The 18,595-nt window shown below is 35.5% G+C and overlaps 1 protein-coding gene across 4 annotated transcripts in view; it reads right to left on the bottom strand.

Moving 5' to 3' along the window:
• LOC137387376 (zinc finger protein ZFP2-like) overlaps positions 1–18,595 on the bottom strand; it is a 49,589-nt gene that overhangs the window by 25,734 nt on the left and 5,260 nt on the right. For 2 of the 4 annotated variants that reach the window (XM_068073784.1, XM_068073785.1), the window contains exons 2-5: positions 15,545–15,686; positions 15,151–15,229; positions 7,973–8,038; positions 3,148–3,213 (exon numbers count right to left, since the gene is read on the bottom strand). In XM_068073784.1, coding sequence (XP_067929885.1) covers positions 3,148–3,213; positions 7,973–8,038; positions 15,151–15,196 — 178 coding nt within the window. In that variant the 5' untranslated portion in view covers positions 15,197–15,229; positions 15,545–15,686. The remainder of the gene's footprint in view (positions 1–3,147; positions 3,214–7,972; positions 8,039–15,150; positions 15,230–15,544; positions 15,687–18,595) is intronic. The other 2 variants (XM_068073787.1, XM_068073786.1) reach the window with 2 other exon arrangements.

Raw genomic sequence — 18,595 nt, 5'->3', positions numbered from 1 at the left:
CAATAAATAAATGAATGTAGGCTTTCCAATGAAAATTTTCTGTAGCTTTTTTGTAGTGTCCGTACCCTGTGATTAGCTTCACATTATTTGATGCACAGATATAGTTGTGTTCAAGCTAGCCTTGTGAAAGTTTATATGCTGTTAACTTGCAACCTGGAAAACTTGGAAATTTCAGTAGAAGCATGAACCAATCCTGAGAGGCAAATAAAATTTCTCAAAGTCTCAAATAAAAGTCTCAAAGTAAAAATTCAAAAGTGTACTTAGTTTCACAAAATTGGTTAATTAGATCGTAAATATTGAACTCTCAGTTCCTCTTCTAGAACATTGATAACAGTTCCATTTTGTGCTCTTAGTGAAGGTTTATACTTGATTTAATATATTTGTGCACATTGAAATGGCTGGCATAGCTTTTAATGTTAATATGAGAGCTGCATTGGATGTCATATTCTAATTTTGTAATGTCCGTACCCCTTCAGACATACCCTGATAAAATGTTAGTTAAAATCAGACCCACTGGAATGGTGTGCTTTATCATTAGGTTTCTGATAGGCCAGCCTTTTGCGCATACAACGATCTAGATTTCAAATTATTTAAAGCAGTTTGGTTTTTTAACTAAGGTGAAACACAAAATGGAAACTTGATTGTAAAATAGCGGTCTAATATTGCATTTCTCTAATTGCAGAGGAGAGATATAAACATATAATCTTTCCCTTTCATTATTGCTGTTTGCTGTACATAATAACACCCAGTACATTACAGCTACCATTGCAGTTATCCTATTGCACTGCAGTGCCATTTGACTGCTAATATTGCATTTCTCAACCAGCAGTACCCTTTCTTTTTTCCAATATCACTTTGGTCATGGGCTGTATGACAGGGGAATTTCTAGTGTGTATATATATATATATACATATATATATAAATATATCAGAATGCGGTATTTTAATATCAAGATTTTAAGATCTATGCCGGAATGACAGACCGACGACATACCTTGAGAAATGCATAGATGTATGTACATATATATACATCTATCTATATATTTCTCTAACTATGTCGTCGGTCTGATATATTTGAACTCACGACCATTTCATGACATATTTCAAATCCGGACGCTCAACCACTGAGCAAGAATGGTACAGTGGTCGAAGACGTTTTAATATAACGGATACACAATGCGCATGCTAATTATTTTAGCCTTTAGCATCGACGAGTTACGATGCTTCTGTTCAGAACTATTTTGGGACCTAAGTATATGCAATGCGATGCTTAATCGTCTCTTTCGTTAGGGCTAATGTATTCGGTCCTACGATATCGACGATTATTAATCTCAAACTTAAAACTTGGCGAATTGTGAACTGATTATATACGTTATTAAAAGATATACGTCGCTGAACGTGCCGTGGCGAGTTATCTGTATCCGTTATACGATATATATATATACCAACCAGTTAAAATAAAAACATCTCGCAGTGATAAAACTAATGTTAAAAGTTTAAGGTTTACTAAAATACATACTAAAACTGCTTTCAAGTCCCACAGAGACAATATGATGTCGGCGTGAAAAAAATTGACCTCAGCCCTAGTAATTGATCCTTACAAAAAAGTTTCTTGACAGGGGCTTCATAACGTGTGGGCATCATAACAACAGGGGCATCATAACGTGTGGGCATCATAACGTGTGGGCATCATAACGTGTGGGCATCATAACAGGGGCATCATAACAACAGGGGCATCATAACGTAGTTATCGTGTGTATTCAATATACCGAATATGATAACATCAGTGATCAAGATGCCTCATGTAGCCTCATGCCTCATGTGAGTTCAAATCCATTCAACGCGGAATTTTAATTCCAAGATTTTAATAGCTATAGCTGGGCATGCATACACGCATGATGACACGCATACACGCATATGACACTAATTTATATATACAGTCAAACATGGATAACTCGGCCACGGATAGCTCGAAAACATGGTTAATTCGAACAGTTTCTTTGGTCCGTTCCCACGTAATGATAAATTGCTATAGATAACTCGAACTCAACACTGTTAATTCGAACTGTTTTTTTGCGCAACGGCTACCGAAACGGTTGTTATCGTTTTAGAAAATCACTTTATTCAAAGCCATAGAGGTAAACCTCATCTTTTCGTAATTCATAAGCGTTGTTATTACCACCATCGGCAAAATAATTTTGTCAACGACTTTTCTAAAGGTTTGGTCAAATTTGATTTATACTGCTATACGATTAATAGCACGGGCTTGCCGGGTCACGCGCGCAAGGATATTCGCCGCGCACATACAAAACAAAAACAGCATGTTGTTTTGTATGTGCGTGGCGAAAATCCTTGAGTGCGTGACCCGGCTAGCCCGTGACGAATAGTTTTCCGACGTTGATTCCGTGTTGAATCAACGTCGGAATGTTGAATGTTTAAAACGTCTTAAAATTGTGTTTATTAAACGTATACGTTGTCTTAGCTAAAAAAAACTATTCATCGTTTGACCTAAACACAGAATACGTGTGTACATTCAATAAGTATCCATTCAAAAAGCGTGAGTGATATACAATGTACCGTTAAACCTCGTAAAACTTTTAATTGAACTGCCTCGGAGTGTTGCTCTTAACGAATCCCAGGTAAAGTAAGGGATTTTTCTTTGGTAACTTTTTCTTGAAGTTGCATAAACTTCAAGAAAAGTCGGCAAAATTGATCGTGGGTAAAACGCTCAAAAGAAAAAGATGTCTTTTCTTTTGAGCATTTCAACAACGATCAAGTTTTGCCAATGTCAATCTAAAAAAACGTCCTGGCAATAACATCACCTCAAACAACAAACCAATCTCAAGTGATAGAAAAATCTCTATACTTTTTGATAAAAACGTTTTAAACTTTACATTAGAAGCATTTAATTTGAAACAAGCCATTTGTGCTTTTGATTTATATTATAGTTTGCATATGTACATGTATCTACTAATAAATAAGTAAATACATGGACTTGTGACAGTGCTCTGATAACTTGAACGCTCTGATAATTCGAACACTTTTGCTCGGCCCCTTGAAGTTCGAGTTATCCATGTTTGACTGTATATATATATATAAATTAATGCTAGCAGATTCTCCCATATAGACTGATAAACCTCATACTAACCAGTAGGATGGAGATTATCAGGACCCTTATATTTGGATTGTGGTTCTTCTTTTACTTTTGTAACACCTGGAAGAGAAATGGTGTCAAGTGATAAGAATTCACGTACAGAATAAGTCTTGCATGTGAAACACAGCTTTTTAAAATTGGCTGACTCCAAACATCGAAAAAAGCGCCAGAACCAATAAAAAACACAAAAAATAAAATGTATGTTTAAAAATTATGAGCAAACCCCTATAAATATACAATGCATAGACATATAGTATAATAATAACGATCATAGTTGCACATTTGCAGGCCTCTATAAATAATATATATACATATATAATACAATAATATATATATAGATATACAGTCAAACATGGATAACTCGATCTTCACGGGACCGAGCAAAAGTGTTCGAATTATCAGAGCGTTCAAGTTATCAGAGCACTGTCACAAGTCCATGTATTTACTTATTTATTAGTAGATACGTGTACATATACAAACTATAATATAAATCAAAAGCACAACCGGCTTGTTTCAAATTAAATGCTTCTGATGTAAAAATTGAAACGTTTTTATCAAAAAGTATAGAGATTTTTCTATCACTTGAGATTGGTTTGTTGTTTGAGGTGATATTATTGCCAGGACATTTTTTAGATGGACATTGGCAAAACTTGATCGTTGTTGAGATGCTCAAAAGAAAAGACATCAGTACATATACAAACTATAATATAAATCAAAAGCACAAATGGCTTGTTTCAAATTAAATGCTTCTAATGTAAATTTCAAAACGTTTTTATCAAAAAGTATAGACTTTTCTATCTCTTGAGATTGGTTCGTTGTTTGAGGTGATGTTATTGCCAGGACGTTTTTTAGATTGACATTGGCAAAACTTGATCGTTGTTGAAATGCTCCAAAGAAAAGACATCTTTGTTTTTTGAACGTTTTACCCACGATCAATTTTGCCGATTTTTTTTGAAGTTTATGCAAAGATTATCTCACTTTACCTCGCTTCGGAAGGGCGACCGTTAAGCGGATGTTTGGTATAAATCAAATTTCACCAAACCTTTAGAAAAGTCATTGACAAAAATATTTTGCCGATGGTGGTAATAACGACGCTTATGAATTACGAAAAGTTGAGGTTTACCTCTATGGCTTGGAATAAAGTGATTTTCTAGAGGGATAACAACCGTTTCGGTAGCCGTTGGGCAAAAAACAGTTCGAGTTAACAGTGTTGAGTTCGAGTTATCTATAGCAATTCATCATTACGTGGGAACGGATCAAAGAAACCGTTCAAATTAACCATGTGTTCGAGCTATCCGTGGGTGAGTTATCCATGTTTGACTGTATATATATATATATCTGTGCACAATATATAAATACGGTAAAACCTTTATTTGAATGCCAATTCTATTTGGTCACCACTTTGACATTATTTGACCTTCATGAACCAAAAATGGCGAGGGACTAGTAAAAAAATTTCAATAGAGTGGTACTAATAATGGCTCGGTTTCATCAATAACAAGCAATTCTCAAATTATAACTGTTCGTATCGAAGTTTGTTTTTAAACTCTAAATCTTTACAGTTTTTTGTTAAACTTTGAAAACAACACCATAGAAATCATTAAGAACAGTATCAGGTCTTAATGAGGTCTTGTTACTTCGACGTTTGTGAAAAACGGCTTCGTATTTGCCATGGAATCAGTATGTATAAATATTTTGATGCTGAAATATCTGCACATGCTCAATCATACACGTGGCTCAAAGTTTTATTTGCGCAACATGTGCAGCGTGTCAAAGTTGCGCTCTGCTAAAAAATCTTTGGACACTATATCAACAGTTCAGCAGTGCAGAAAAAGAGTTCAAGTCAGAAGATACTGTGGAAGGTATTGAAAATGATGAATAATATTAAATGTTTCTAAATAAAAGCGACAATGAGAACACAACTGGCCAAACAAACGATGCTAAAATTTTTGCTTCAAGCGATAATTTTTGTTGCTGAATATATTATAAAATTGGTTTATACTACCGGTTCCTAAGAAAATATTTATACCATTTAATAGATTATTACATAGCTTATTAATGGGCTGATTAATAGCATTTTATTTGATGACATTATGGTATATCTATATGAGAAAGTTTAGATTGTTATCTGAACTCAGCTTTCAATAGATCAAACTCCTCTTCTATCACTGCGTTTCCATGACGTGCATAGTGCGCAAATTTGAGCCAATCCGCAAGTTATCCGCGTCATGGAAACGGCATAAATCCACAAGCTAAGCGAGTTTTGCGATCGATCCGCATAACTTTACCGAATCCATCATGGAAACGGCACTTGCGAATCATGCGGATTAGATTATCGCGGCTATTCCATTATAAACATTTTCACGCTTCAGTCATTTTTATTTCGATTTCAACAGTCTCAATGCACCAACGTTCCGAACGATTGCTGCTAAGCTTAGCGTGACAAGGCTGCGTGACAAGGCTGCGTGACAAGGCTGCGTGACAAGACTGCGTGACAAGACTGCGTGACAAGACTGCGTGACAAGACTGCGTGACAAGACTGCGTGACAAGCCTGCGTAGCTATTTTTAGAGTCATTAATTAGGCTAATACTTGACCTATGGAGTCAAAGCGCTGGCGCTAAATCCGCATCAGCAGGCGTTCATTGAAACGCTTGATTGCAAAGTAACTCAACTTGCAAATCATTTGAATTATGTGAGTCATGGAAACATAGTGTATTGCATATAAAAAGTCAGTGTTCGCTGCAAACTGTAGCGAACGTATCAATGAGTGCATTGAGCTTTTATGCAACATTATTAAATATTGATATAAAATAAAGATATGTCTTACTTAGAATTAGAATATAAACTTAGAATGAAATAAAACTTTGAAAGCTCCATCCAACAAATCGCAATGTAGGCTAAAAGGTCATCACAGGTTCTTTGCAAACAAAACATATCAACTGGTAGAAATATTTCTCAGCTTCTAGACGCACATTTATTTAGAGATCTACTACAAGTTATAGGTGAGTTAGAAGAATTCTTACATTGGAAGGGGTAGTGTTGCTCCACCCAGTAGACAGTAAAAAATACAGGCGATATACGCAGTGATGTAATGCTAACCTAACTCTTCTTAACTAAGTTATGGTTAGAAAATTTGAGTGTTTTTCAAGTATAACTATAGTTAGAGTTAAAAAAATTTAGACTGCCAATGCTCGAGGCAGTGTACTTGAATCCATTTCAATGATTCAAGTACACTAATGTCATTATAGTCGACATTCAATATACAATCAGCATACAGTACAATACAGTGATGTAATGTTCGTGTAACATGACAAGATTGTGGTCCTAATTAGTTGTCTACAACAACGGCTAAAATCAGATTACAGCAAACCAATAGCAGTCAGCATTTGTACTAAAGGACAAAGGCATTGATTTTTATTATTTTCTCAACTTATTTATTACTACAGATGTGCTCATTTCTCATATCATATACATGATTTTAAAGCCCTGTAGGCTTTGGTAGCCTGGATGAATGGTGCTCACAGCGCCCCCCAGCTGTTCCAACCGCCACTACGTGGCGGTGGAGTCGCACTGCGACTTTTAGTCGCCTACATCCACTTATCTCAATATACAGCTATGGTTAAAAAAGGTTAGCACTACATCACTGGATACACGCTTTACCCGTAAAAAGGGATAACTTTATCTTTCAAAAAGTCTGATAGGCTATTTAGGAAATACAACACCAGTTTTTCTTTGAACGTCACTTCAAAAAAGCGCCACCAGAGAAAAAAAGTCGCAAAGCAAGAAACGATGACATTAAAATGATATCTGCCCGTTTAAGTTGCTATATTAATCCTAGAGCTGGCATGGGTAGCTCGTCCGGTCTTGACCCACTGGGTCAGAGGTGCCCGGGTCGGGCCACCCGACCCTCGGGTCTTCCTATACAAAGACACGAGTAGGTTTATGGCTAAACGAGAGCGATCGTATATCACTTTTCATGTGCGAATGAAATAGAGTCGCGGTTAGTCCTAGCGCGGAAGGACCCGGCGAATTAAAACAAGGTGAGTCGCGACTATATTTTTACGTCTGCGACAATAGTCTCTGGACTAAGGGTTTCGCAACATTTTCGGCAAGAAATAATCAACGTGTAGGCAGTCTGAAAGTTCATGAAGAAGCCAGTCACGAAAGGGAAAGACCAAGTTATGTGTACATGTGAAAGCAAGTTGAGCTACAAAGAAGGGTCCACCTCAATACAATTGAGACATTTACAACGAAGGTATCCTGAGGAACTTGAAAGCGCGTCTAAGAACCTTCAATCCAGCAAATTTATTTTATTTTAGTTTATTTCACTAATACCAGAGGTTCCAGGGAAGTGATGGATTTTTGTTTTCCACTACGCTGGGTTATCTATTCTTATATTTGTAAAGTATTTTTTAACTAATCTCTTGTTGATTATAATAGCAGTTGAAAATAAAATCTTTAATAAAAAACACTAGCCAAATCATGCCATTAATCTATCACCCATTGAATAGCATTGATCCACCAATGTCTAGCCATAAATTGTAGATTGCATCTATAAACCAAGCCACAAAATATAATGATTGGTGTGATAATGGGTTCTTTTATCTTAGGTTATTGATGTCACAACATTAGGCTGTAATAGAACTATCTCCTAACATTGAATGAATAAAAAAATCGTGTGTGCTGACCCGGCCCGACTCGATCTTGGCCCTCATTGCTGACCCTGAGTCTGGCCCGACCTTGCATTCCTTGATCTCGTTCCAGCTCTAACTAATGCTGGCAAGTGCTGCCATATAGACTGATAAACAGCATACTAACCAGTAGGATATAGATTATCAGGACCATTATATTCGGATTGTGGCTCTTCTTTTACTTCCACAACACCTGCAAGAGAAATGGTGTCAAGTGATAAGAATATAGCAGAAAAAAAAGTATAATGTGAAGTATCATGCGTGAAAGCATGTGAAATACAGCTTGTCAACATGGCTCCAAATGTCAAAGGCAAGTGCAGAGCCAATAAAAAATACGTCGAAAATCAAATGTGTATTTAAATATTGGTTTGAGAATTTTGTTGGGCAGGTTAATTTGAGGCTGAAAAATTCATTTTTGCAAAATGTTTGTATGTTTATATAATCTGCCAAGCCAAATCTCATAACAAACTGCAATTAACAAAAAATGAAAGTAGAGTACACTTTGAGAATTATTGCTGTAGAGTCAGTGTGAAAATTAATAATCTACTGAGTAGTATGATATCAACCAACCAGTCAGTCTGAAATATGGTATTGTTAATTACCACTATTAATCGAGATTACAAGGGTTTTCGCACATGGGCAGCAAAATACCATTGGGAAAAAGATGGTTTAACCATCCACCCTATAAACAATATATAAAGATATATTCTGTTAATAACAACCATAGTTATAAATGAGTAGGTCTCTATAAACATACAATATATAAATAGTATATTCTGTTGACAGCAACCAGAGTTATAAATTAGCAGCTATGTATGAATATATAATATACAATTATATATTCTGGTAATAACCGTAGTCATAAATGAGCTGGTCGATATTAATATAAAGTATACTAGGTGAATGCCCGGCGTTGCTTTATTTTGGAAAACTTTATTTTCTGTGCAAAAACTCAATGGATCGTGTTCATGTATTTCTGAACAATTGCGCAGCGAGTGCCAGCTACCTATACTCTTTGTCTTGCCAACAAGTCTGACAACCTATCATAGCAAATAACAATGTCATGGAACTTGTTTATATCATAGATAAGATGCTATGCATGCGCTTTCTCTTCTCACAAGTGAGGCAAGAGAGAAAGAAAGCGGCATTTTAAGACCTATTGTTATTATTATTATTCAAGATTACTGTTATTCAAATCAAAGTCTATGTGAAAGTTTTCGGGTAGTACGAAGCAAACATTTGACATAAATTATTTGTTATGTGGAATTTACTTTATTGGACGTATATGTTATAGGAACGCCTACTCTATTAAAAAGTGGCATAGTACTTTAGAGGTATCATGTTTAAAATTGACTTGTGTTGAAAGACAACAAAAAGGATTACGCTCGATGATGATTTGGGATGATCGATGATGATAAGATCTTTCAATGAGTGACAGTTGTATAGCCGACTGATAAACAGCTATATTATATATATATATATAGTACTCTATACAATTATCACTGCAATGTTTGCTAAAGCTGCACTGTTAACCCTTTCGCAGACTAGTTTTTTTGGGCTATTTGAGACCGCCCGACCAATTAATTTTTCACAAATCGATTAAAAAAAATCATTGATACACTCTTATTTATGATATTGTATAGGCGTATTATGTTTTTATGATACAGGTAAATACAAATAAACATGTTTCAAGTCAATTCTTCATATAACTGTTTCTCTAGCTATGGTACTTTTGAAAGCATTTGACCTTGCAGAGGCCTACATCGCAGTCTTGAAACCATGTGCTTATTCTTGTTCCTCTATAGCCTTGCCTTTGGCTATAGCTTTTGGAGGACGCCATGACAGTAAAAGAAATTTTTTTGCACTCTGGGAAATATTCAGAAAAAAAACAGAAGCAGAAACAAGCTACCAACAAAATTCTCAATTTTATTTAAATACGCTTTTATTTCGGATTTTTCGTTCATTTAGTATGCAAAAACGATCATTTTTTCTTCTCAAAACGGCTCAATTTTGGTTGCTAACAGAGACCAATCTATTTTAGTTTACTATTGGTAAAAAAGTTAAACAAAAAAAGGCAAATAGCTAACCAAAAGTCAATTTATAAAATAAGTTTGTGTGGTGACATAATAGTCGCTCTGCCCACTAGCGTCAGTATCGCAAAATGACGAAAATATCGCAATGCCTGCAAAAGGGTTAACGCATCCTCACTTACCTCATCACATTCTCCTTAGCAATATCTGTTAAACATTTTCCCGTAACATCTTAAAAAGGAGGCAAAACAGATCTTTCTCGATATTTAATTAAAAAAGTCTCACATTGTGAAAGCCATGAATAACGTGAGGCCAAAGGGGTAAGACTTGAAAATGATAAAAGCCAGGAAAGTGAGTTCTCAAAGCCCAGAAATCAAGGTGATGACGTGTAAGTGTTCAAAGCCCAGAAGTCAAGGTGATGACGTGTAAGTGTTCAAAGCATAGAAGTCAAGGTGATGACGTGTAAGTGTTCAAAGCCCAGAAGTCAAGGTGATGATGTGTAAGTGTTCAAATACTAGAAGTCAAGGTGATGACGTGTAAGTGTTCAAAGACCCAAAGTCAAGGTGATGACATGTATGTGTTTAAAGCCCAGAAGTCAAGGTGATGATGTGTAAGTGTTTGAAGACCAGAAGTCAAGGTCATGGCGTGTAAGTGTTTGAAGCCCAGAAGTCAAAGTGATGATGTGTAAGTGTTTGAAGACCAGAAGTCAAGGTGATGACGTGTAAGTCTTCAAAGCCCAGAAGTCAAGGTGATGACGTGTAAGTGTTCAAAGCATAGAAGTCAAGGTGATGACGTGTAAGTGTTCAAAGCCCAGAAGTCAAGGTGATGACGTGTAAGTGTTCAAAGCATAGAAGTCAAGGTGATGACGTGTAAGTGTTCAAAGCCCAGAAGTCAAGGTGATGACGTGTAAGTGTTCAAAGCATAGAAGTCAAGGTGATGATGTGTAAGTGTTCAAAGACCAGAAGTCAAGGTGATGACGTGTAAGTGTTCAAAGTCCAAAAGTCAAGGTAATGATGTGTAAGTCTTCAAAGCCCAGAAGTCAAGGTGATGATGTGTAAGTGTTCAAATACCAGAAGTCAAGGTGATGACGTGTAAGTGTTCAAAGACCAAAAGTCAAGGTGATGATGTGTAAGTGTTTAAAGCCCAGAAGTCAAGGTGATGACATGTAAGTGGTTGCTCAATAAGAAAGAATCATTAAAAATTGGTTCTAGAATATTATCTCATTTGTGTTTATAATTATTACTTAGTTATTAAAATACCGTGAAACCTCTAATTGAACGCCCCTTCCAATTGACCGCCACCCTGAGAGAAGATTTGCAAAATAGAGCGCCACTCTCTAATTGAACACTACCTCCATTTGGCCGCCAGTTGACATTATTTGATCTTTACGAGCCCATATCAATTGATCAGTAGAAAATTGTTCACAAAATCGTACCAATGATGAATCATTTATATCAATAGCGATTAATTCTCTTGATGTCCAGATCCAAAGCTTTTTCGTTAGAACTTTGAAAGCAACACCATGACAATAATTTAATAAATGCCTCATGCTAGTAGTAGTTCCTTGTTTAACGTGGTCCTAATACCTCGAAGAACATGCATATAGAACACAGTTTGCAAATTTTTGAGCCAAAGGTTATGTTTAGCGAGCCAAATTTTACGCGCTGCATTTGTGCTAAATGCAGCGCGTGCTAAATGCAGCGCGTAAAGGTTTTGCTATGGCAAAAAATTGTTTGAACACTAGTAGCAACTAGTTCAGCAGTGCAGAAGAAGAGTTGAGGTCAGTTGGAGGTAAGCTAGGAGATTTATTGCATCCAAATGATTTAATATCGCTCCATCGGAAAGAGAGGGCAAATATAGATGAAATTCGTTTCGCCTGCAAAACGGCCAAGTTTATATTCCCAAATTCTGACGAGCTATTTGCAAAATACAACGCCAGCCTCTATTTGAACACCACCTCTAAATGACCGTCACCTCAAATTGACCGCAACCTCCAATTGACCGCCACCTCCAATTGACCGCCACCTCCAATTGACCGCCACCTCCAATTGACTGCCACCTGCTATTGACCGCCACTATAAAGGAAGGGTTGAAAAATGGAGCGCGATGGCATTCAATTAGATTATTAGAGGTTTTCCCACGAGCAAACGAGCGGAGCGATGTGTGCGAGTTTTTATGATAAATGCATGTGCACACAACTTACGAAAATTATTCATCAACAATGAGACGAACCCTTGGCTAGAAATTTCATCAAGAAATTTAAGCATCGGAATGTAAAGTCGTTAAAGTATAATAACGATACAAAACACATTTAAACCTATTTAAATATGTTAGCAAGTCTTTGTAAATTGTCGGTATTATCTTTAAACTTACCCATCTGATCGGATTATACACAAATAGACAGATTTATTTGAACGAAAATTGCCACAAAAAGCTTGAAAAGCTCGGTTTAATAAAAGTTAAGACCGAAAATTGAAACGCCAATAAAGCCGTGCGACCGATTGTAGAACTATTTAGTAGTGCGTATTTCACGATAAAACCGTGTTCATTTTACCAGTCTATGGTGCTGTTTATATGTAATCGAATTTATTCGAAGGTTTTTGTAATAAACGTAGACCGTTTGAGGCGTAGACCGATTTGCAGGTACGAAATTGTGGTACACCGTTTATCAGCCTATGTTTTTTGTCCAATCACCAAAGGTTTCATTATTTAAAACGTTAGCCGAAATTCTTTACAACTTACGTACAAGCTAGGGCCAAACTACAACGCCCCTTCATGACGAGAACATTTTTTATTTTGCTACATTTTTATACGAGTGAATGCTCCTACCCGCTTTCTGTTAAAGATCGCTAATCAAAACCATTCTACATTCAACGCAACCAACTTTCAAACTGTGTATAGTACACAGTAGCTTGCCATTTTACTTCTAATTTTGCATTTCAGAGTTATAATAAACATATTTCTTTATCGTTGTTGAATTACATACATTACAGTAAATTAGGCCTACAGCTTTATAACACTTTTATAACAGCTTTTATTTTGCTGCAGTTTGCAGAAATCTTCGAGACGCATTAACGCTCATAGGTTTTCTATTATTGCTGTATTACTATATTAACAATATTGGTTATTTTAATAATATCAGTGCATTTTACTTATAATATTGGCCAACATTGCATTTCTCCTATTGCAAGGGAGAGATATAAACGTAATATTTTCCTTTCATTGTTGTTGTTTGTCATGACCAAACACTTTTTAAATAAATTTTCTAAAAACCTATATAAATACCACAACTTCTCGATATTGCTACCTATGACGTTTTGAAATGTAAACAAAATTGTGTATTGGTTTTCTATTATTACTATATTAATAAAATTGATTATTCTAAGAATATCAGTGCATTTTACTTCTAATATTGGCCAATATTGCATTTCTCCTGTTGCAGGGGGAAAATATAAACATCTTTTCCATTCATTATTGCTTATTGTTGTATATAATAACACCCACACCCAGTACATTACAGCTACCATTGCAGTTATCCTATTGCACTGCAGAGCCATTTGATTGCTAATATTGCATTTCTCAACCATTAGTACCCTTTATTTTTTTGCCAATATCTCTGGCCATCTCTTTGGTCGTGGGCTGTATGACAGTGGAATTTCTAGTATAGTATATACTTGAGTATAAACTGTGTATATTAATTTAGTTTGGCGGTTTTTGAGAGTGATATTATGGTGTTAAAACTATTAAGTCCTATTACATGGTCTTAAATAAGAAAAATGCTGTAAAACACAACTTTTTGATATATAATGACGGTAATAGAACAATTGCAATAATAATTAATAAAAATTCTTATGTAGAGGATCTACCTTAATAATAAAAGTGGGAAAATGACAGCATTGCTTGCCTTATCTCTTGCAAAAGTCACATGTCAATCAAAGTTTTTTATTCCTTAGACAGACATGCCTAATGTACAGATATAAGAAATGGGCTGGAAAATTGAATGCCTGGTGAAGGGCAGTTCAAAGAGGGAGGGAAAAGGAAGGCGGCTGTATTGTCGACAGGAAATACTGATAAAGATCAGAGAATACATAAAGAGACCACATGAAAAGAGTAACAACAAAAATTTGATGTGCTACCAAATTACTCTTTCAGTTACCGTTACAAGAATTAGTCTATCAAATGTAAAAGGTGTTCATAAGTCCCACACACGAAGTTTGAAGCGTTGAAATAAAAGCAGTGACTGTTTTTTCTGACAAACTACTGTACGTTCTATAAATTAGCCAAAAAACTTCCTCTTTTCATTTGATACAAATGAAGAGAAAAATACAAATGTGCACACAAATTACTTGTGTGCACACAAGTAAGTTAACAGGTTGTGTCAGATTATGCTGTTACCTGTATTTAGATATGTTACCTTTTCAATGCTTCAGCCCGCATTTTAATGATAATGAGCCCAAGTTACAGTATAGCGATACAGATTTCAACTAGTAAAACAACTTAAATTCCAACGTTATGGAGGCAGCATATTTACTGATGATAATATATTAACCCTTTGACCGGGTATAAGCCTCCCCAAAAACAACCGAAACTCGTGTAATTTATTTTCGAAAATTCAATAAAATCGATATTTTATGAACATGCATAGCTCAAATCTTAAATTTATTTTTATGAACAAAAATTTTTGTACAGAAACATTCATTTATATATCTACTACTAAAAAAAATACAACCATGTGCCATTGTCCTTGTATGAAATGCTTAGAAGCACTTTTTTTCGGTAGAGTCAAACGCTATAACGTAGCTGTGCGAGCCACCATAACGATCGTTTTCTCTGTATATTCCAAGTATATTAAAAGTCCAAAAAGTTTACATCACTTCTATCATTTGAATTATTTTTATTCTGATCAGCCAAAAAATCACTAGCGATCGCAGGATCAAATAATCTTTTATTTTACCGTTTTGAAAGTAGAGTCGATGTTGACTGGTTTTTCCAACTTTTATTCTTTTTCAAGGAGGCGTGATTTGTTTAGCTTTTATCACAAAGCAACGCCTCTCATATAATCTTTTCATATTGTAAATCATTGACCGATATCTTGTTGATGATATTTAAAACTTACTAGTGTTCATATCCTTTAACGTTACTAGGCGACAGCTTTATAAACGCCTACTGAAAGGGACATAAATGTCGTTTCCCCATGCAACCAGTAAACAACATTTTGGTCGTTTCCCAGCCAAAGGGTTAAGTGCTGTAAAACAATTGATATTTTCTAACTAACCGGTTGGATAGAGATTGGTATCAACATGCTCCGATTGTTTGTCCATTTTCACCTCACAGGTACAAAATAAACTGTTTCTCTACAATAACAAAAAGCATGTGGAGTAAAGCCAAAATGTTTAATACCAGTCTTGCTAGAGTGACAGTGTTATACAACTAATTTTTCTGGCTCTGATAGCAGCTGATTGATTATGAGCCTGAATGTGATAGCAAGTTGCAGGTTGAGCGTGTATTAGCCGGATTATTATTAACAGCATTAAAAGAGCCAGTAAGCATCCAAAGTCTAATGATGTCAGGATTATACAGAAAGCGATTTTGAGCAATTTAAACTATTTGCTTGTAACATTTCCTTTAACATGCATATTTCAATTTAAATTACAGTGTAACTTCTTTACCACTGGTCATAAAAAGGAATCTGTCGATAGGCAGAGAAGGAGCTCGAAAAGGATGGCAACACAAAAGTTCCTTGGTAGAGCTAGTGTGAAAGATGCAGATTTATTCAATGTTCATCATCAGAGGCAACCATTGTCATCAAACCTGAAACATTTTATTACAATAATAGCAGTTCATGGTTTTAATGGTGCTTTCTCGTTGTGCTTTCTGAAAGCTTGTTGCTTATTGGTACAAATAGCCGTTTCATATAAAGCTTTCGCTTTGTTTCAGCTGTCAAGATGAACGCAGCTAATGAAATTTCTGTCAATAAACTGAATATACAAACTTTATAAACAACAAAATTAAAAATGAAGCCTCTCTAAACCAATGGTGGGAGGGTTTTTAGGATAAAATGAAACTTGGCTAATTCATTGTAAGCAAAATAGTGCCTGCCAAAAAGATCTGAGTGTTGGCTGTGTTCGTGGTTTTGAGGATAAAAACTTTACAACATACAAAAAAGTCATCTATGTGATTCAAATTGAATCAAACTTGATGTGATGATCATTTTGTAGTCAAAAGACTCCAGACAACGCGTGACAATGACTGTCACCATATGACCATTGTGAAAACTTGTGATGTCAAAATCGGGGAGTTTGAAGTTCAGTATTCAAAAGGAGTAAGGAAGTCGATGTGCTTAGTATTTGTTATAAAGGAAAACAACCAGCCCTGGGTAGAGAAAAAACAAATGCTCACTAACCCTTCATGCCCAATTTTAAACAAAATATCACAGAATATGTTTGCTGAACTAGATAAAGCAGCAATCCCTTAATGCGAGTGATTGAGTTGCTCAGAACTTTTGCAGTTATTTGCATTCTTGGGTAGATATTTAGCTAAATAGCTTGTTGCTGTGTTTCGGTTTAAACTCTTCACTAGTGTCAAGTACTTGCGCTTGCTGCTATGTGTAATACCTTATTTTTCAACCTATAGTTATCCTATATTATTTGATACAAACATGCAATTATACTAATTATGACTTTAATCAACCGCTTGTTTCTCATGAATTTCAACACAAATAACCAGCTTTTAACCGTACGAAAATCACAGCGTCATGTCATACACACACCCTTGAGCATGTGCACATGTTATTCTTTCAAAAAACCTTCACGTTTTCCTTCAAGAGAATCTTTGACGTCTTTCCCATCTAACATGTTAAATGCTCATGACCTTTGACACCTTACCCATCTAACATGTTAAATTCTCATGATCTTTGACACCTTACCCATCTAACATGTTAAATTATCATGTGTATTACTAGTCACTTTAGAAGTTTTACACATGGAAATTAGATTCACAAAAAAACAGCCTTTTTGTGAAGTTATGGCATCCATGCCTTATATGGATTTCCACACCCTCACAATATGGTCAAAGTAAGAGAATTAATGAGCTCTTTTAGATGGGGCAGTTCCAAGTGATAGCTTAAATCGAAAAACATAAGTTAGTAAAAAATCTCTGACTGCCACATCATAAAATATGAACATACCTGAATGATACAATGGAATTAACCATAATCTTGTTAATAAGCCTAAATCAGAAATTCAAGTGATTTGCATGGTAAATCTACTAACAACAATTTGAGAATTGTTAAACCCTCTCCAGAGAAAGAATTAATGTAATTGTCATAACCATAATTCATTTGAAATTATCTTTGCGAAGGGTGTTGTCGAGCATCATGGATTTTAATGCTCATATTTTATCTCTTTTAGGTTTGATTTGCAATCAGATTTATTACTTTTGCTTACAAAAATGTCATATTTCGAGCAATTTTGGGTCTGATGTAATCAGAAGAGTTTGGTATGCCCAAAGAAATGTTGAGTCCAGGTCTATATCCTCTGTCAAGAAATTTGGATGTAATGTTGACGTCTGATACTATTGTCACTTTCAAAGTCCGACATTGTGGTTACAAGACTGCATGCAGATAATTTAGCTTCCTTCAAAACCTGGTCCTAATCTTTGTAGATATTCCATAAATCAGGCAAAATAATGGTGTGAAGATCACAAAAAAGTAATAAATTAGTAATAAATAGTTTAATCTAAAATGTTTGTTTTAATCAACAAATAAATAGTTGTTGCAAATCAACCTGAAAGGTTGATTTGCAACAAAATTCACATTACAGTTATTTGATATGAAAAGATTCACCATGTCTTACTCTGTTGTGTTGTAGGTGCAAAAGATGTGGAAATGTGATTACAAGCTTTTGAAAGCTCAAAAACGAACAGTTAATCGCCGCCACGCGAGACCGCCGTAGTTTGGATTCTCTTTCCAAAACGGCTCAAATGTGACGTAGCTGTGGTAGATGGTTTCTGTTTACACTTTCATGCAACCTTACTCGTTGAAATATTTTCACAAATATACTTCACGCATTCAATAAAACCATGTCTATTGTTCGTACGCGCCTGTTTTATCGTCATTGTAATGCTGTCACTTTTAGTGGTGATATATCTTTTAGTTTACCGTAGAAATTCGTTTAAGTTTTAACCTTAGCTCGAAGAAGTACATATCATTGTCTGATAATCATGACGAGCCTATTGGTCACTTGTGATAATCGAAAAGTGCTGCAAAAATTATTTGCGAAGTATTGGGTCACATGATCAGATTACGACTTACCGATTAGACCAAGCCGAAACAAAACTGTAAAGTAGCGAGCATCTATATTTGATACGGGGTCTTCGGTAAAACCCGAAGTGTTTGTCAAAAACTAGTGCTACGATAAGTTTTATATTGAGCTTTTTATTGGCCTTTCAATTCACGTGAGAACATCACGTGACAAGACGATAACCAAATTTCATGGTTACGTCATCAAAATAAAGAGATTCCAATCTACAGCGGCTTTTCGTTTTTGAGCTTTTAAGAGCTTGTAATCACATTTCCACATATTTGGCACCTACAACACAACATATATGGTGAATCTTTTGATACCAAATAACTGTAATGTGAATTTTGTTGCAAGACAACCTTTAACATATCGAGGCCTGGGCCCGAGATAACTCGAGAACATATTGTTCCACTTGATTCT

Source organism: Watersipora subatra, chromosome 2, assembly GCF_963576615.1.
Source record: "Watersipora subatra chromosome 2, tzWatSuba1.1, whole genome shotgun sequence".
NCBI classification, from domain to species: Eukaryota; Metazoa; Bryozoa; class Gymnolaemata; order Cheilostomatida; family Watersiporidae; genus Watersipora; species Watersipora subatra.
This window is presented reverse-complemented; position numbering and strand designations above follow the sequence as displayed.